The following is a 21,653-nucleotide window of genomic DNA, read 5'->3' on the forward strand; positions in this document are numbered from 1 at the left end:
CTGTGCTACTTGTCTAAGACAGCTTGAAATCTGAATAATCAATGCAGACCTCGGCATATTTAGCATTAATATTTGCAGTACATCATCTATTGGAATGTGTTTTTGTAATACATGTAGTACATTTCAACAAATGGTGCATCACAAACATTAGCATTGCTTTAAAGAATCCCATAGCAAATGGCATATGACAGAGACATACCAACCTGACAGACTCACAGTAGCACACAAGTAGCCCCTCACTGCAGACTGCAGAATGGGGCGTGTCTACATGGGTCAAGTTAAATGTTTAACTCCGCCCATAATCCAAAGGCATCACACTTCGTTCCTCATACTGGTAGTGACAGTATTATAAGCACAACAGTCATGATTAGGGTTGTCGAGGTGGTTAAATAATGATAAATGTCAAGTAAACCAAGTTACACAAAGATGCATTATTTATATGCTGGTCATGTCTTTCCTGTTTTTAGCGTGGAGTCTGGCAGGACCCAAACATGTGACGTCTATGAATTACAGGCGGAGTTAAATGTTTAACCCCGCCCATATTTAGGCCCTCCCCATTCTGCATGCTGCAGCTAAGATTCTCTCGATGTACAGACACACACAAAGAAACATTTATTAATTATAATTAGGCTCTGAGTAAAACTGAGCACAACAAAGGTTTAAAAAATGATCCCACACCCTGGGTAGGCGAACACGCAATCCCTTCCTGCAATATCTTTTGTGTTGTCTTTGCTACAACTCAAATGTCAGACAAAATTTGAAATGGTTTCAGAAACAAGTGGCTCTTTATACAGCCACAGCTAATTTGTGCTTGAGCAGAACTATGGAAGCGTCTTCCAATGGCCTCAACCTGACAGAGACTGAGAGGATCTGCAGAGAAGAATGGAAGAAAATACCCAAATCCAGATGTGGGAAGCTTGTTGCGTCAAACCCAAAGAGACTCCAGGCTGGCATCACTGCCTTCAACTAGCTGCTAAGTAAAGAGCCTGAATACCTGTGTTGGTGGGATATTTCAACTTTTTATTTTTTATAAATTTGCAAAAAAATTCTAAAATCTTGTTTTTGCTTTGTCATTCTCGGGTGTTGCTTGGTGAGGGAAAAAATGGATTTAAAACTATTTTAACTCGAGGCAGACTGGTGAGTTACCAGTTACCTACTGAGCATGTGAGCTAAAATCCTGCCTGTTCTGATCAGAAACCCTCCGTTCAGGTGAGTCCAATGTTTTAGAGAGCTCATCATTTGTCAAAATGAATATCAAGCAAATTACAGTTTAGCCCTTAGGAAAGGACAATGGTAAGCAGAAGCATACTTGGCAAACTTACTGGATTTTTCTCTGTACACTTTACCTATAGAAAAATGAAGCAATGTCAAATGAAGAATGAATACATGATCTATCAGAGAAGATGACAAACGTAAGATTCACTGACTCTCCCTAGCACAACTGAATGGCTATCTAACACCAGACACACAGCAGAATGCTTCACAGCAGTCAGATCTGTTTCATCCCAGGGAGAAGCTAATGGCTATTCTTATCGACACATCTATTATTCATGCAGCAAAGTTTGAAGATACAGCCTTCAAAATGGAGAGGGTCTGCTCCTCTGGTAAAAGCAAGCAGCACCGCGTCCATTTATCCCATTCACTTTATCTTAGAGTTTACAAGGAGCTTCTGTGTGTTTATTATCGAGGCATAACTATTTCAGTGCACACCCTAAATTAAACATCTAAGTTGATATAACAAGGCATTCTCAAATTTGTTTTGTCCTGTTGAAGGGCAGAAGATAGATAGATAGATAGATAGATAGATAGATAGATAGATAGATAGATAGATAGATAGATAGATAGATAGATAGATAGATAGATAGATATAAAGGCACTATATAATAGATAGATAGATAGATAGATAGATAGATAGATAGATAGATAGATAGATAGATAGATAGATAGATAGATATAAAGGCACTATATAATAGATAGATAGATAGATAGATAGATAGATAGATAGATAGATAGATAGATAGATAGATAGATAGATAGATAGATAGATAGATAGATAGATACTTTATTAATCCCAAGGGGAAATTCACATTGAAACACAGTTAGATAGATAGATTTCAGAATGTCTTACACCTTACACTCCAACTCTTAACCTTAGATCTTCAAATGAGTGTCTGCTTAGAATTCTAAGAGCTAAACTTAAAAGAAGTGGTGAGATGGCCTTCGCTGTTAGGCACCTAAAATCTGGAATAGCTGACCAATAGAAATTCACCCGGCTAATACGGTGGAGCACTTTAAAAAACTGCCAAAAACGCATTATTTTAACATGGCTTTCTCAGAGCTTCATTTTAGTGTAACCCTGATGTTCTATATATGCATTTAACTATCGTTTTTATCATGGCTCTGCAATTCATACTAACCCCTACTTTCCCTTCTGTTCTTTTTCCGGTTTCCTGTGGTGCCGATCTGCATCACCACCACCTGATCAGGGTACCGTGCAGTCCCTACATTGATGGATTGAAGGCCAGAGGTCCACATGACCATCATCGTCTAATTCTTCCACATGAAGCCTGAAACCCATGAGGACTGATTGATATCACTGATGTCGTGGCCTTGGAACCCCTGCAGATTTTGTTTTTTTATTCTTTCGCTCCCTGGAGTTTCCTTTTGTTTTTTCTGTCTTCCTAGCCATCAGACCTTACTTTATTCATTGTAACTTAGCATTGCCTAATCTTATTTTTATAGTTTTCTTTTTTCTTTCTTCATCTTGTAAAGCACTTTGAGCTACATAATTTGTATGAAAACATACTATAGAAATAATTGTTGTTGTTGTTGTTGTAGGCGTTTTTAATATTTTAAAGATCTGATTCTTATAATATCAATTCCAGTGCTGTCTCCTGTAGTAAGGAGTCCTGCAGCAATCTCTGTGTCTCTCCATTACCCCAACAGATGGTTTCTGCAGTCCATCTACTGGATCCATGAGGCTACAATGCTAACCACTATGCTGCCACCATGCTACCCCACATCTAAGCAGCTCACCTTATAATCAAGATGTGAGAATACTCTTACAGATTATTAGTTATTTTGTTTCTGAATGTCTAATCAAACACCTTGTCCTCTCTAACAAACCCTTCAACACACACATTGCCACCCATTCAGTTGATGCCCCAGCTCAGCTGAGGCCTGACTAGGTGTGTTGTAGGCCTGGGATGTCTGCACTCCTTATAGCCTCCCTCAACCCACTGTTCCACCTATATGTGAATGAGCCGTAGATTCTCTTCAAATAGGCGGACACCTAATTGCATCCCTGCATCAACTTGCAAACAGCAACTTCCTGTGACAATAGATAAACGCCACTTGTATGATTCAGTCTGTTTGCAGCCAAAAAGGATCCACACAAGAAACAAACAAAAATCTTACATTTTTGCAACAGATGGCACTGTGTACTTATTTGAGCCACAATGTGTAAAATCTGAAAGAAAAAAAAATACATACAATTGTGCTACTTCCAAATGCTGTCTATCGGCCACCAACTCCGTTGCCAAAATATGAGTCAGGGATTTGAGGGCATCATATTACAAGGTAGGGAAAGTTTGCAAAGAATGAATTGGGCCAAATAGAAACTCCACCAAAATCAGGACTCACACCAAAGGCCACACATAAAAATGATAAATAATGTCTACCTGTAATTGTTTATTTAGCCAAAGAAATCTTTCTATCCATCCTATTACTTAGCTGCTACGAATACACAGTTGTTTGAAAAAGTAAGTACACCCCATGAAAATTGTTAACTTTTACAACATATTTGAATGGGCTAACTATAGATTTTCATTTAGACAGGGCCACTTCATCTTGACCTGCAATTGCTTTATGATGTTAATCCTCATCCAGCCCTGCATGTAGGCCCTCCAAACTGCAGGGAAAAACCTGGGGGTTGGTGGCAGAATTGGCACTCCAGCCACCATAAAATACCTCACGCTGTTCCATTCCATCTGAACTAGTGTGGTGCTGAGGTGTCACCCATCGCATGGCTGTACTTGGGTCCTAATCTGGGTTAATTTGTCATGTGGTAAGTGCGGCAATGTGCTGTATCAGCGCGTGGTGATCAACTTGAACAAATGACACATAAAATTGAAATTCACTTGATCGAAATGAACAAAAATGCAGATTTGTCAAGTGGAACAAGTGGAAACAGTAAGAACAACCCTAGATGTATCTCCTCTTCAAATCCATAAAACTAGAAATAGGTGTTCCAGGTTAGATGCCAATGATTAGACCCTCCTTAGGGAGAATGTGGATGGACCTCGTCTAATTTAAACCACAGATATCGAGGGTCTAGCATTAACTTCAGATCAAAAGAACTTCCTAAAGTCCTCAGAAAGAAGCTTGTGGATGCCTAGGAGCCAGGCAAGGGTTTTAAAACGAATTTGTATGAAATCAGTCATTCCACTGTAAGGAAAAATCATCAACAAGTAGTGTAGATATCAAATGATGGCTAATTTGTCCAGGACTGGCCAGCCTAGAAAATTCAGCCTGAAAGCTGACCATTTAATACTAACAGAAGTCTCCAAGAACCCCAGAATTTCAAGGTGTGATCTGCAGTTGACTCTTACAATAGCTGCTGTCAAAGTGCATGCATCTACAATCACAAAAAGATGGCACAAATTTGACCTGCATGCAAGATGTGCCAAGAGAAAAGCTTTCACTGTCTAAGAAAGGACTTTAGAGCAAAACTACAGTTTGTCATTGAACATCTAGGCAAAGACCAAGCCTTCTGGAACAAATTGGTTCTTGACAGATGAATCAAAGATAAAGTTGTTTGAGTTGTTGTCACTAACAGTAGACATGATTGCCGCATATCTGAAGAGATCATTTCAGGAGAAGAACCTCATACTAACTGTAAAGCTTGGTGGTGGAAACGTTCTGGTTTGGGGGTGCCTGGGTAGCTTGCAGTCATCAAGTCAACTATGAATTCTGCATCGCATCAAAGTATGCCTGACGAGAGGGCCATCTGTCTGAAAGCTGAAGTTGAACTGGAAATATACCTTTCAGCACAATAATGATCTAAAGTAAACTAGTAAATCCACCAAGGAATGGCCTAAAAGGAAGAAATGGAGGATTACGGACTGCACTTCTTCTAGTCAAAGAACTGATTTGAACCACATTGAAATGCTGTGGGGGGATTTGAAACGAGCAGTACATACAAACCCTAACATCTTGCAACTGAAAGGATTTTGCATGGAGGAATGGTCCAAAATGTCACCGAATTGATGTCAGAGACAGGTGGGCAATTATGTTAAGTGTCTACAAGACGTCGCTTCTGCTAATGCAAAATGCAAATCTCTTCTAAAAATGTGGGCGACGTCACATCCTTGGAGGCACTCATTTTGAAATATTAGAACAGATTCCAGCACAACTGTAGTGCTAGTCTACAGACCACTAGTCTAAATTCATTGTTCATGACTGAATTTGGCAACCTTTCATCTGATTTGGCTATAAATTATGATCACGTAGTGTTGATGGGGGGTTTTAATTTTAACATTGATGTGGAAACTGACACTTTTAGCAAATGTTTTGTTTATTTGTTAAATTCAGTAGGATTTTGTCAGATTGTCAAAGGTCCAACCCGCAAGAGGAAAAGAGGAAGGCCAAAGGGAAGGTTTATGGATCTGGTGAGAGAAGACATGCAGGTGAGGGGTGTGACAGAACAAGATGACGAGGACAGAAAGATATGGAAGAAGATGACCTGCTGCGGCGACCCCTAACAGGAGCAGTCAAAAGAAGAAGAAAAAGAAGTCAAAGGTCCAACTCATAATCATAATCACACATTAGATTTAATTACAACTGAGAAAGTTAAAATTCAAAATTTAAATATTACTCCATTAAATGAAGCTATAGTCATTTAATGCCACTGCCCCACTGACAAGTAGATAGATAGATAGATAGATAGATAGATAGATAGATAGATAGATAGATAGATAGATAGATAGATAGATAGATAGATAGATAGATAGATAGATAGATAGATAGATTGGAATGGCACTATACTATAGATAGATAGATAGATAGATTGGAATGGCACTATACTACAGATAGATAGATGGAGAGGGTCTGCTCCTCTGGTAAAAGCAAGCAGCACCGCGTCCATTTATCCCATTCACTTTATCTTAGAGTTTCCAAGGAGCTTCTGTGTGTTTATTATCGAGGCATAACTATTTCAATGCACACCCTAAATTAAACATCTAAGTTGATATAACAAGGCATTCATCAAATTTGTTTTGTCCTGTTGTAGGGCAGAAGATAGATAGATAGATAGATAGATAGATAGATAGATAGATAGATAGATAGATAGATAGATAGATAGATAGATAGATAGATAGATAGATAGATAGATAGATAGATAGATACTTTATTAATCCCCAAGGGGAAATTCACATTTTTCACATTAAGTTGTTTTGTCTGCCTAAGGTAACGTCATCTCTGATGGAGGATTGCAGGAATCGTTGGGTAGAGGGGTCCTTTCATCAGATTGGCTGGCCCAGCGCTGACTCATCTGTGGAATGGCCAATCGGGGGAGGCAGCTTGATGGCTGAGGTCTCCAGGACTCTGAACAAATCCAAATCGTATTATGTGATATTATCTACTGTTGAATTCTGCTCTGTGCTTGTGATATTTCTATTGAGGATGACTTTTGTTCTATTCTGTGTATTGTGTTGTATTGTATTGTATTTACCCCCCTTCTTTTTGACACCCATTGCATGCCCAACCTACCTGGTAAGGGGTCTCTTCTTGAACTGCCTTTCCAAAGGTTTCTTCCATTTTGTCCCTACAAGGGTTTTGTTTTGGGAGTTTTTGCTTGTCTTTGTAGAGAGGGTCAAGGCTAGGGGGCTGTCAAGAGGCAGGCCCTGTTTAATCCCATTGCGACACTCCTTGTGTGATGTTGGGCTATTCAAAAATAAATTGTATTGTTTTGTATTGTATTTCTAAACAGGGCAATGCCATCTTCTCAGGCCAAGGGTGGGGCATTATATCTATTGATATTTGATTTGAATAAATGATTGAAAAGGCACATTTTTGTTGTGCTCTTATTCAGGTATAACATCTTCATCTGTATTCAGTATAGCTGATTTAATGAAAAATGGATGGCCGTTCCCATAAAGATGGTATCATACCACACAAACAGAGATCACTGGAGGATTAGGAATTTACATGTCATCAATATCCAAAGAATATGGAATAGCAAGTCACATTAGCAGCATTGCTTCAAGCTTTATGAATGTATAGAGCAGTTTCAATAAATACTTCAAAGTGTGTGCTTCTGTATTTTCCTGGTTATAAAACAGGAGTTCAGCAGTTAGTCAAAGTGACACTGCAATGAATGGCAGAAAGCAACCCAGGATGAGGAACATCACAGCATAAGCAAAGGGCAAAATATCTGCCGTTGAGCTCAGAAAAGGATAAAAATTGGCATTTGCTTAGATTTAATGTCATTTTGCACTCTTCAAGTCCCAAACAAATAAAATCTGATCTGAACATCTGGAGACCAAATTGGCCATAAATGTACAGTATGGGATTCTGTTCATATTTTTATTTTTTATTGCTGGCTGGAGAGTGCTGATTATCCAGTCCTAGGGTTTCCAATTAGTTTGTTCCACACGTCCCGTGCCTGCCTCCTACCACAGACAAATGAATGCCTTTCGGCTTTGTCTTCTATAGTATGTACTCTAAAGCTCGGCTTGTTATACAGTACTAGAGTAAGCCAAGCCATTCATATTTAACTTCTCTAGTATGTGGCCACCCTGAAGGCAGACATGTTTCTGGATAGCTCTAGGTGAAGGCCTGGGGTGCTGCCTTCTGGTCACTCCAGCTGTCACTGAAGAGAAAATAAAAATGGGGAGTGAAACAGACCAGCTTTAACAAGAACCCCTCTGTGGACTCAGGCCCACAATACTTTTGGGATCTTTAACAAAAGGCATTCATCCACCCAAGGTGAAAAGTAGCTTGCATCTTTTGTAGAGAAATAGAGTGGGGGACAACAACACGGAAGGCTGCATTTCACTTGTATCAAATGGTTACTGCTGTGAGTGCCTTTCTTCTGAGCGCACATTAAAATGACTGCTGCACGTTGAGAGTCCATCTATCGAATATTGGAGTCATGGGACGTCAGCGTCATTGGCACCAGACCTGCCATGCCAGCATCAAGCTCAGTTTGGGAAGAGTACCTTTGCTCACGCACACAAGCTCATTTTAGAGTCAGCAATTAATACAACGTGTACATCTCTGAGGTGAAGGAATACTTGAATAATAAACTACAGTAGATGCACACCAGGAGAACATGCAAACTCCATGCACATAGTGTTCAATCTATGACAGTGGTTCTCAACCTGTGGGGCCGGCCCCCCTAGGGGGGGCGCAAAGTAACAAAAAGGGGGACATGAAGATGTGAAAAAAAGAAAACGAGAATCAAAAATATGAAAAAAAATCTGTTGAAACCAAAACAAATTAACTTAAACTACATTCTGATACTAGAACAATAAATATAGAGTTAGATAAATGTCGATAAAAGTTAAGTAGGTTTAATAAAATATACATCTACATTTCAAAAAAATGTCAAGGGTGGGCGTGATTAAAACTGTTATGAAAACTCGGGTCGCAAATACTTAAAGCTTGAGAAACGCTGATCTATGAGGCAGTAGCACTGTGCAGAACTGAATGTCATCTTCCAACCCGCTATATCCTAACTACAGGGTCACGGGGGTCTGCTGGAGCCAATCCCAGTCAGCATAGGGCACAAACCAGGAACAAACCCCGGGCAGGACAAACACACAGACAGCAAGCACACACTAGGGACAATTTAGGATCGCCAATGCACCTAACCTGCAGACACGGGGAGAACGGGGGAAGCAAACCCAGGTCTCCTTACTACGAGGCAGCTGCGCTAACACTGCGCCACCCTGAATGTCAAGTGCCTACAAAAATTATATTAGTGCAGTGATTTTCTCGAAAAGAAGGGAAACTATTAAAAATTCCCACCAAAAAATCAATTTATGAATGAAAAAAAAAAATCAAAAAGAAATGAAAACCCAAAACTTCTAAAAGAGATATCAGAAAACAAACAAAAAATGTCTAAGTTCAAATAAAAATTCTAAATTAAAAAAAAAATGCAAGTCAATGAAGCAGGAATTTAGGGAAAAAAAAAACCAAAAGAAGTAGAAAAAAAAACGTATTGTCACAATTCTGTGAAAAAATAACCTTTCAATTTTTTAACAAGTTATTTGTGATGTCATCACAGCCCTCTGCTTTGGAATGGGCTGCTCTGATGCCCTGCCCAGTTGGGGGCGTGGCCTTACTGGTCACGTTGTCATGGCAGCTTTTAAAAGAGTGAGCCATGTGCTCATAAAGTGCCTGCACTTTGTTCTAAATGAAGAAAAGACTCGGTAAGACAAAGCTCGTCTCTCCAGTCATTTCTTTTCTCTTTTTTACGTTTTGGCTTTGACTTTTTTGCTTGCTTCCTGACTACAGCTCTGAAGTGCCCTTTTGTCTTGGTTGCTGGTAGTTTGCCTGTGTAGTGTATAGAACCCTGCTACGCCTGACTGCTCTGCTCATCCGCCTTTTCAAAAATCTCCTGCACTCACTGCCTTAAAATCATATAAATTGTTCAGCTCTTTTATCTATAAGAAGAAACTGTCCTGACAGATGGAGAGAGAGAGATGTGATATGAGAGGGAGATCATTTTGTGTGCAGTTAAGGGGGTAGGAGAGTGCGATTGAGTTTCAGACGAGAAGTGACACAGCGCCCTGCCCTTCTCCGTTTTACATCTTCATACAGAGAGGCTGGCCACAAACTCGGGGACTGTCATGCTCCGGTGTCTTCATCCTTAAAAAGATTTTAACAAAACACTTGGGGTGCCATGCAGTAAATGGGACCAAGGGACCAATGGAGCAATAAGGGAGACAGACACAGAGATATAAATGGGAAAGTGTGGCAGATGAGTTGAACAAAGTGAGGCGAGGCTGGTGGTGTGTATGTGTGGGCTCAGGAGCAGCTCATGAAGGTGATAGCAGGTCCCACCATTGAAGAAACTAATGGTTCTCCTAAGGGCCAGCTGCTGCCCCCTTTGCACAGAGTAACAACTGTGGTTTGTTGCTAATCCATACATTTAATAAAAGAATAAAAACAGTCACTGCGGTGGGCTGGCGCCCTGCCCGGGGTTTGTTTCCTGCCTTGCACCCTGTGTTGGCTGGGACTGGCTCCGGTGGACCCCCGTGACCGTGTAGTTAGGCTATAGCGGGTTGGATAATGGATGGATGGTTAAAACAGTCATTCAAAAGCTCACTTTGTCCCAAGTCGCCAGCAGCCATACCATAATTATTTCAGAGCAGGTACACCACCTGAAGCTAAGCACGGTCGGGCCCAGTCAAAACTTGGATTGGAGACCATCTAGGAAAAGCTTGGGTTGGTGCTGGAAGAGGTGTTGGTGAGGCCAGCAGGGGTCTGTATGTGGATTCTAATGCCCCAGTCCTGTGATTTGGGACACTGTGCTGAAAAATGATGCCATCTGTGGTCACGAAAGATCCCTGGGCATCTTTCATAAAGAGTAGAATGCATCCCAATGTCCTGGCTAAATTGTCCATCTTGGCCCCCTTATCATCTCTTGTCCCTAGTTGGCTAACTATCTTTCTCTCAACTTCACCACCTATAGCTAATGTACTGGCACAAAAAATGTCTGCCATCACATCCTCCAGGTTGATGTTGGTGGTCGGAGTGGCTCCCCACTCACTATATAAAGCAGTTTGAGTAGTGGGAATAGTGCTACATAAATGTGATGATGAGGATGAGGTTCGGAGCACACACTGGTACAGTGCATTGCCGCACCCACCACACGACAAACCAACTCAGGATCCAGAAGAGAAAAAAAGAATTAAAAAACATAAACACCAACAAATATTCCAAAATGTCAATGCCATGTCTGCTCTTACTTTTGTGATCAAAGCTACTGGGACAAGCCATCCATTATCTGAGTAGTTCCCCGATTATCTGTAACATTACAAAGTATGGACCCCCTTGTAGGCTTTTTGGGATAAAATATGCTGAAGGTTTGAGAGAGAAAGAGAGATTGCGTTCCATCAGAGAATCCCTCAAAGAACATCCATGCATTAGCCCACTTGCTGAATCCACAGAGACAATTCCTTCCTCGGACACTGATATTTCTTTTGCTGCTAAACTTCAACTTTCCCTTTCTTTACGAAAACTATTGTTTAACCTTTTGGGTTTTACAGTTAGGGTATATTTAAATTTTTTTAAGAAAATAAGCGGGGACTTAATGAAGTGTTGAGGACCACCCTGGCATCCCATTTATTAAGTAAGGCAACAGAAACTAAAGTTTGCTATAAAACAAATAATGAAAGAATGCAATGCATCGTGGGTTCATGAGTGACCACCGACTTCCGTTCTGATGATCTCCTGAATACCCACTGGGGCACAACTACCAGGCTGCCCCTGGAAGTGATGTCAGTAATCTCAAGTTTCCTCCTCTGGTCTGTAGATGAAAGAAGAGAAGGAGACAACGACCTTGCAACACCACTTTGGGTTGGAACCATTTCTTGCATTAGAGCCTTGAAGGGACTCCCGATGTGATTGTGTGCAACATGCTTTACATGCAGACTTCATTATTATTCACTATTCACTTATATGTTCTATCATTTATATTTTCATATTGATACTCGCGGCCCCCCGCAGCTCTGCCTGTGTAGTGATGAAACTGGAGAAACTTTAAAAATCAATAAACAAACAGATATCACTAGCTAAGCGGAGCTAAGGTACACTCCAAAACGAGATGAGAGATAGACCAATTAGAACAGAGGCTGGCACGTGAGTGAGGAGGACCCTGCCCGGCTCCCTACTCCTGATGCCTCGCCGCCCTCCCCTCGGCCCGCAGCCCCTGTCTCGGATTAGCGCAAATAAATCACTCCTGCAAGCGATACATGATGAGAAAAGTCGCAAAATCAAATGGAATGTTCAAGCAAATTATAGAAAAAAACCCGATCTAAATCCGTTAAGTAGTTCTCTCGTGAAAAGCGGACAGACATACAGACAGAAGTTGGATTTTACATATGTAGAGATTATTCTATTTTTAATAAATACTAGCTGAAATACCCAGCGTTGCCTGGGAGGAAAATAAAGTCTTTTTTAAATTGTATGAGAAAACATAATAAAAAAAAACACAACTTTAAATATAAAAATAAATTAACAAACAATAAACCTGGGTTCGCTTCCCGGGTCCTCCCTGTGTGGAGTTTGCATGTTCTCCCTGTGTTTTATATATAAAGACTAGCTGTGCTACCTGTCTAAGATGGGTTGAAATCTAAGTAATCAACACAGACCTGAGTATCAACATTTGCAGTGCACCATCTATTGAAATGAATTTTGCAATGTATTGCATTTATCATTCCAACAGATGGCACATCACAAAAAATTGTTGTAATACATTTTTGGAATGACAAATGCAATGAATATGTCTCTGTTACTGCAGTGGGTTGGCACCCTGCCCGGGGTTTGTTTCCTGCCTTGCGCCCTGTGTTGCCTGGGATTGGCTCCAGCAGACTCCCGTGACCCTGTAGTTAGGATAACGCGGGTTGGATAATGGATGGATGGATAAAGACTCACTAATGTGCTTGTCTTGCAGTGTTGTATGTATGTTATCATCCAGTTGACGCTCTGAACCGGCCAACTGTGTTTCAATGTGAATTTCCCCTTGGGATTAATAAAGTATCTATCTATCTATCTATCTATCTATCTATCTAGCTACCTTATCCTGCCTACTATACTAAAATCTATCTATCTATCTATCTATCTATCTATCTATCTATCTATCTATCTATCTATCTATCTATCTATCTATCTATCTATCTATCTATCTATCTACCTTATCCTGCCTACTATACTAAAATCTATCTATCTATCTATCTATCTATCTATTTGAAAAGCAACAGTGGCGTGGTGCTGCTCAAAAATAAAAAATGCTGGCAGTCGCCTGGTATTTCCTAACTGTGTAAGCCTGTGCTGTTAAAAGCATTGGATCCTAGAAAGTATTTAAATCGTCAGAACTACTCTGGGCATCTCTCTGCTAGAAGGATTCATGTTGCCGAAGTGCTCCCATTGCTTGTGCATTAGCAGCTAAGCCAGTGGTTCTCAACCTGTGGGGCGGGCCCCCCTAGGGGGGCACGAAGTAACAAAAAGGGGGGCGCGAAGATGTGAAAAATAGAAAACAAGAATCAAAAATATAAAAAATACATCTGTTGAAACCAAAACAAATTAACTTAAACTACATTCTGATACTAGAACAATAAATATACAGTTAGATAAATGTCGATAAAAGTTAAGTAGGTATAATAAAATATGCATCTACATTTCAAAAAAATGTTAAGGGGTGTGCGATTAAAACTGGTATGAAAACTCGGGTCGCAAATACTTAAAGGTTGAGAAACGCTGAGCTAAGCGACTGTCTTTCTTAGGAGTTTTCCTTTTGCCGGTGTACTAGCCTCGCTGGAGCCCTCACCCCGACTCTACGTCTCACTTCCGGGCCGGACAGACACACACACTTCCACGCGTAGAACTCTATTTAATTTCAAAAGCAACGGGGGCGTGCGATGGTGGTGCTCAAACATAAAGAATGCTGGCAGTCGCCTCCGGTTCGCCCTCTGGTGGTCGTTCCGTGTGTCAACTGGATGATAACGAGCACACAAGACCACAAGATCACCCCCATATCCAGAAGGGGGTGGGTTACGGCTGATTTCACCCTACAGTATTTTTAGTCGACTAATGAAGAACATGTATACCAAGTTTCATTAAAATCGCTCCAGCCGTTCGGACGTGATGCTGGGACATACATACACACATTGACTTTTTTATATATACAGTAATCCCTCGCTATATCGCGCTTCGACTTTCGCGGCTTCACTCTATCGCGGATTTTAAATGTAAGCATATCTAAATATATATCACGGATTTTTCGCTGGTTCGCCGCTTTCTGCAGACAATGGGTCTTTTAATTTATGGTACATGCTTCCTCAGTTGGTTTGCCCAGTTGATTTCATACAAGAGACGCTATTGGCGGATGGCTTAGAAGCTACCCAATCAGAGCATGTATTACGTATTAACTAAAACTCCTCAATGATATACGATATGCTTCCCGCACGGTGCTTGAGATTGTTTGCTTCTCTCTATCTTTCTCACTCTCTCTGCCTTACGGAGGGGGTGTGAGCAGAGGGGCTGTTATTTGTTATCTGCTCTGTTGCCAATGCCTGTGTTATGTTCCATGTTTTGTGGGTAGCTCCCCAATAGAGGGGACCACCTGCCAATCACTGCCAGGCACTGCCCTCCAGCTTATAAATATGGAGAGTCTCCCATAGTTCCTGGTGGTTTATTTTGAATGTGTACTGGGAGTGGGGAGTTAATTGTGGTTTTATGTACTTTTTGAAGGTTTCTGGTATTTTTTAAACCTCTTCCTCTGTTTTTTGACTTTATGTGGAATACTTAGGTGGAGGGCAGTTTCTGGCGGTGATTGGTGGGTGGTCCCCTCTCTTGGGGGACCGCCCACAAAATGCACGAAACATAACACAGGCATTGGCACAGATAACAAATAAAAGTAATATTCACATAGATTAATAGCATAAAAATGGGCCCAAGAGACTTGTTCACTTTGGATTGCTTATGCTTTTTATGCAAATCTGTTTTGCCTTTGCGCTCTACGGAACTTGCTTTTATTCATGGGATGATTTTGTTAAAAATAAACCTTTTTAATTTAAAAACATTCTTTGAAGTCCCTTTTTGATTCTAGTCAGGGCTGTGATGGTAATCCCCACCCTAGTGGACGATTTTGGAAGTATTTATAGGACTTATATGCTTTTGGGACTCCCAATTGTGTGGGGAGATGCCGCTGTCTTTCTCACAGGGTTAGCAGGCTGAGGGGGGACGCCCCCAATAGAAGACTGCACCATGGGAATGATGCAGCATTGATTCATAAGTAGAATTGCCAAGGTTGGCCAGCCTCCATGTGTCTAGGTTATTCTTGGGGACACTGGTGTGTCAGTCTTTAGGTCTTTATTATTTCTGAAACCACCTGTGTGTTGAATGAGAACAGACCAACCCATAATGAACTTAATGAGTTCCACTAATACCACTGGGTAGAGGACACTTGGCTTCTACTTGGAGGACACATCCATTTATTGGGAATGCATCATTTGTAGGAGACGTACCTCACTCTATTACAAAGCAGACAGTCCACGCCTGCCCGCAGTGTGTTTTAAATTTGTGCAATGTAATTAAAGTATCAGCAAGTATTGAGACACGAAGCACAGATGCCCGGCAGCAATGAAGCCTTGTATAATTTAGTTTACGCATCTCCTTGTCAATTTGTAGTCTTAAAGTAACCACATGTCATTTCCGGGCAGCAGAAATCTTTTTTTTTTACACAAACGGTAAGCAATTAGAAAGATATTCCATCATACGACACTACTTAGTACGCTTTCTCTTCAGCGAGAAAAGCTGCCAAATGAAACGTTGCTAAAGCAATATTTGCGAACAAGACAGAAGATCCAAATGTTCTGCTTTTAATGAGCTGTTAGGGAGCCACAGAGTAATAGGACGCATTTATTTTATTTGTTTTTCTGATGTGTTCTTATTTCCCTTGGGGTATGCTTTCTATTGGTAAGTGTCTTTCAAATGATTTTCATTTGGTCGGCAGGCTGCCGTTGACAAAACACTCTTTACGTGAAGAAGGCTGTTATGAAAAACACGCTGACCTCTGCTTTTTCTGCTGTGCGTGTCATGAAAGCTGTGCGTAGCATGGCACGGCAAATGATTTATCCCTTAAACAATAGGGAGCATCTTTCAGAGGTGAGTTCTACCAGAAATAAAACTGTGTTTAAATGTAAAACCTTCCTGATAGTCGGTGATAAACTGGCACTCCCTTTAGGTTCGGTTCCTGGTCTCAATTCTGCACAAATAGACTTGTGTCCCCCATGACTCTGAACTGAATTTAGTGAGCTTGAAAATGTTATATTATGTTACGTTACATGCTAATTCTATTGACTAATACACATAGTGGAACATTTCATAGCATGAAGTTTAGACATCTCAGTCAGCATTTGGGAAAGGGTTATAAGGAGAAGAATTAGTAAAGAGACCAGCGTAGTGGATTTGCAATTTGGGTTTATACCAGAGAGTGGAGCAACTGGTGCAGTCTTTGCATTGAGACAATTCATAGAGAGGCATCCAGAAAAAGAGAAAGGTTTGCACTGTGACATTGCTGATCGACTCCTTGCTCCCTCTTCATTTTAGGGAGCCTCCTGAACCCGACGCCAACAGTACCATATTCAAGATGAGCATGGCTGATGAGGAAAAACACACCAAACAAGGGGATGGTGAAAAGTGCTTGTGCTTTTATTAAAACAAATCAAAATCCAAGTGGCGTCCAAAGTACAGCGCTCAAAATAATAGTTACTAAATAAATATTCCATAAAATCATCTAAGTGCTGGTGGAGGTTAAAATCAATAAATAATCCAATAAAAACGAGGTTAAAACAATGCAAGAGTCCTCTTTAAAATTCTCTTCTCCAGTGCTTCCCTTTTAACACTGACGTCTCTCCGGCTTTTCCTACTCGGACCTCGCAGCACGGAGAGACGTCCACCAACAGGCACAAACACCCATCAGTCTTGGCCTGCCCGATCCCCGGTGTTGTATGAGGAATCACCGGACCCTGCTCCCACTCCAGGCTCCACCTGGCGAAAGAGCGCCATCCTCCCTCTGCTGCCAATCACAGGCTTCACCCGGCAAAAGCTTTCTCCTGAGCTTAACGATCACTCCTGCTCCTGATTGTTCAACAGGAGTGATCCTCGTGACCCCTTCTGAGTGCCGGCCATACGCTACCTCCTGGGGCTTCTCTCCTAAGCACCAGCTCACCACTGCTCCTGCCTTTCTCTCCATCCTTTAACCTCTGATCCTCCTTCCTTTGTTCCTTTCCTCTCCTTCTTAAACTGCCGATCCTTTTTTGACTCTTTTGTTTCCCTTGCTCGCTTGTGCCCACACTTCGGTTCTTTTCACCTCCTGCCTTCTTCTCTCAGTAACTCCATTCTGCCTTTTCTTTTCGATTCCTTTCTCTCCTCGCACCCGTGCCAAAGCTGTGTCGATTAGCAGCTCCCAGTGCCAGTTAGGGTCACAGACGATCCTACACCTGTGCACTTAGTGTAGGTCTGTCCACTCCCTGCATTGTGCCCAGGAACCGCTCTCGCCACACTACCATGCTCCCTCATACCAAGACAATAGTGCAGCGATTATTTATTTAAAAGATAGATAGATAGATAGATAGATAGATAGATAGATAGATAGATAGATAGATAGATAGATAGATAGATAGATAGATAGATAGATAGATAGGCATGAAAGGCACTATATGATAGATAGATAGATAGATAGATAGATAGATAGATAGATAGATAGATAGATAGATAGATAGATAGATAGATAGATAGATAGATAGATAGATAGCCATGAAAGGCACTATATAATAGATACTTTAATAATCCCAAGGGGAAATTTACATGATGCCTATCAGCTGTGGACCTCACTTTACCACATGCATGAGGTTTTTATTGATTTGGAGACAGTTTATGATAGAGTGTCATGTCACGTCAAGAAGTCTGGAGGTGCATGAGTGAGAAAGGAGGACCAGAAAAGTGTGTGAAGATAGTCCAGGATATGTATGAGGGAGTGAGGACTCGAGTTAAAAGCAGTGCTGGGGTAACAGACGAGATCCCAGTTTGAGTAGATCTACACCAGGGGTCTTCTTCAAGTCCTTATTTCTTTAATCTGGTTATGGATGTGTGCAGTCAAGGGATAAGAGACCAATCCCATCTGGTGCAGACTTTTTGCTGACGACATTTTGTGGTGTAGCACCAGGAACAGGGAAGTGGAGAGGAAGTTGGGAGAATGGACAAGGGTTTTGGAGGATAGAGGATTGAAGATAAATAGGAAGAACAAGACAGACTATATAAGGTTTAATGATGATCATAATTCAGAAGTTAGACTACAGGGAGAGCTTTTGAAAAGAGAGGATAAATGTAAATATATAAGACCAGTGGTAGCCCAAGATGGAAAACTAGATGCAGGGATAACTCATAGAGTGCAGTGTGGATGGAACAATTGGAAGAAGGTATCAGGAGTTTTGTGTGACTGAAGAATTAAGTCGAAGACTAAAGGTCAGGTTTTTAAGACCGTGTTAATACCAGCAATGACGTATGGAGCTGAGACATGCACAGTAAAGCTAGTGCAGGAAAAGAAGTTGGATGTAACAGAAATGAGAATGTTGAGATGGATGTGTGGAGTTACAAAAATAACAGAAAAAGAAATTATCAAAATAAAAGGTACAACAAAATTGGGAGAGATATCTAAGAAAGTACAGGAAAGTAGGTTGAAGTGGTATGGACACGTGATGAAGAGAGACAATTAATATGTGGACAAAAGAGTGATGGCAATGGAAGTACTGGGATAGAGAAAGTGAGGGAGGCTGAAGAGCAGGTGGATGGATAAAGAAGAAGAAGATCTGAAGGAAAAGGACTTGACTGAAAAGGAAGTGCAGGAGAAGGTTGATCAAGCACATTAACCCCACATAGAAGTGGGAAAAGATAAAGAAGAAGAAGTCAGCATCTCTTAAATAGTCCATACTTTCTATTTGATATACATTAAATAAAGACATCGTGGAATATTAGTCATTACTGTTACTTCAAGGCTCAAGACACCTGGGGTCTCATTTATAAGAAGGATCTGAGTGTGAAAATATGCAACAAAATGGGAAAACTGTTTCTGTAAACTACAGTCAGACAAAAGTAATGAGACCTGATATCAACCACGTACAACTGGTGCACAACAGAAAAGTGATCACCAATTGAAATATTCAAGAAGAAGAATGTATTGCCATCAGTAATAAGCATTTACATTTCTTAGTAGAATCGCTGCAAAGGAGATAAATATAATTACAACAACTCTGACTACTCGTAGTAGAAATCTCAAATTGTTCTTGTTTTTAAGATGTACTTTTAATTGTTTAATGCTATCCAAAAACAAAAAAAAATCCACCAAATGCATGACATAGATGAAGAAAAGCCCGGAGCTGGAAAGACTAATCAAATGGATGACCTGCTGTACAAGTACAATATGGCTGACTTGTCAGGAGCTAATATAGAGATGTGAAAGGGGAAGCGGGCCAGCTGCCTGACCAAGCAGTTAAAGGCAGTTCTGGGGAAAACAACACGCAGAATGAACAAAGCAGCTGCTGTGTAGTCAGTTGTGCACTACACTGACAGAAGGAACATGAATGGGGAAGAAAAACTAATTTCTTAGATTTCTCTTACCTTCACATTTTTCCAGGATCTGCACCGTTTCTCCAATCTCCAGAATTAATCCTTGTGGAACGGACCCACGGAAATTGCAGATCACTGTGCATGGAAAAAAAAAGAGAAATGTTTTAATTTTTTTGCCAACTCCTACACCAGTAATCCTTCTTTTTACATGGCACTGTACCAGTACTGAGAACCCTCACCGGAGTGCTTTTATGGGAAGATGGCCTGGAAGGGGGCTCATCCACCACTAGGGCAGCACCCACCTGAATGAACTGGGCTGCCAGCATGTGCATGTTCAACAACATCAACAATTTATTTCTTGTATAGCCCAAAATCACACTAGGTATGCCTCGATGGTATTTAAAAGGTCCTGTTTTTGACACCCCAAGGCCTTGACTCTCTAAGAAGACAAGAACAAACTTCCCAAAAAAAACAACCTTGTAGGAAAAAAAATTAGGAAAAAAATTTTGGGAAATGCAATTCACAGCTAGACCCCCCTTCCAGGTAGGCTGGGCATGCGATTAGTCTAAAAAATGGGGTCAATACAAAACACAAAAGAGAACACAAATAATTCTTTTCACAGAGACAGGTTGCCAATCTGTCATGGCCACCTCAGAAATATAATACAATAGTAGAAAATATTTTGTTCTTGCATAGTGAAACACACCGAGTGCAGGCGCAGAAGCTGTTACAACTCTCAAGGCAAAAGGGAAGAACAGATGATACCACTCACTAAATACAAAACTATCGCATTTAAGGATACAGATTTTTTACAACATTAGAATAATCCAGACAGGAACAGACCATTCAGCCCAACAAAGCTCACCAGTCCTATCCTCTTTATTCATTTGAAATAACATCAAGTCGAGTTTTGAAGGTCTCTAAAGTCCTACTGTCTACCACACTACTTGGTCACTTATTTCAAGTGTCTGTGATTCTCTGTGTAAAGAAAAACGTCTAATATTTGTACAAAATTTAACCTTAACAAGTTTCCAACTGTGTCCCCGTGTTCTTGATGAACTCATTTTAAACTTATGAGGTGGCTCGGGCATCTGATCAGGATGCCTCCTGGACGCCTCCCTGGTGAGGTGTTCCGGGCATGTCCAACCGGGAGGAGGCCCCGGGGAAGACCCAGGACACGCTGGAGGGACTATGTCTCCCGGCTGGCCTGGGAACGCCTTGGGATTCTCCCGGAAGAGCTGGAAGAAGTGGCCGGGAGAGGGAAGTCTGGGCCTCTCTGCTTAAGCTGCTGCCCCCGCGACCCGACCTCGGATAAGCGGAAGAGGATGGATGGATGGATCATTTTAAACTCACCACAGGACTTAATCCTGATAAAACAGAAATCCTATTGGTTGGTACCAAATCTGTCCTCTCTACCCTTCCTGAGCTAAAAAGTGATATTGATGGGATCCTGGTTGAACCCTCAACATCAGTCCGTAATTTGGATGTCATCTTTGATCAGCTCCTTAGTTTCTAACCATACATTAGTTTAATAGTACAGACAGATTTTTTTTCATCTTCGCAACATTGCTCATCTGCATTCTTTCCTCAGTGTGAAGGATACTGAAACACTCATTCATGCCTTCATCACTACCCGTCTGGACTATTGCAATGCATTATTTTATGGCCTCCTGACTCAATGTATCAATAGATTACAGTATGTTCAGAATTCTACTGCTCGTCTACTCACACACACTAAAAAATCTGCTCACATCACTCCACTGGTTACCAGATTCTTCAAGAATTAAATAGAAAATTATTCTCACCACCTTTAAAGCCCTTCATGGTTAAGCCTCTCATTATCTGCCTGAGCTGCTGCTTCCTTACACTCCTGTACGTGCATTAAGGTCATCGGACACTAATTTACTCACTGTACTAAAATACACGTTAGTAACTATAGGTGGCAGAGCTTTCAATATGATAGCCCCTAAAATTTGGAATGTCCTTCCTCTCAGTCTTCACGAGGAAAAATCTATTATTCATTTCAAACTTTTGTTAAGAATACATCTTTTCAATGTGTGGGAGTCCTCTCTTCTTCTTTCTGTACGTCATCTTACCAGGCCCTATCATTTAGTCCCATATATTTCCATATCAGTACTATGCTAATGATGGGCCCTTTAGAGGATCAGAGCTAGAATTTCAGCATTTCTCATTGATACGTTAACCTTGATGATGGAGCATCTTCTCCAGTTCAGCCTCACAAAGACTGACCTCCTTTTTATCTCACTCAATCCCTTCTATTCAGCACCCCATCTCTG

The 21,653-nt window shown here is 41.0% G+C and overlaps 1 protein-coding gene across 4 annotated transcripts in view; it reads right to left on the reverse strand.

The window, feature by feature from the left end:
• dock3 (dedicator of cytokinesis 3) overlaps positions 1-21,653 on the reverse strand; it is a 919,050-nt gene that overhangs the window by 634,150 nt on the left and 263,247 nt on the right. For all 4 annotated transcript variants that reach the window (XM_039772621.1, XM_039772622.1, XM_039772620.1 and 1 more), the window contains exon 2: positions 19,408-19,491. In XM_039772621.1, the coding sequence (XP_039628555.1) occupies positions 19,408-19,491 (84 nt within the window). The remainder of the gene's footprint in view (positions 1-19,407; positions 19,492-21,653) is intronic.

This window comes from Polypterus senegalus, chromosome 12 (assembly GCF_016835505.1).
Source record: "Polypterus senegalus isolate Bchr_013 chromosome 12, ASM1683550v1, whole genome shotgun sequence".
NCBI lineage: Eukaryota > Metazoa > Chordata > Cladistia > Polypteriformes > Polypteridae > Polypterus > Polypterus senegalus.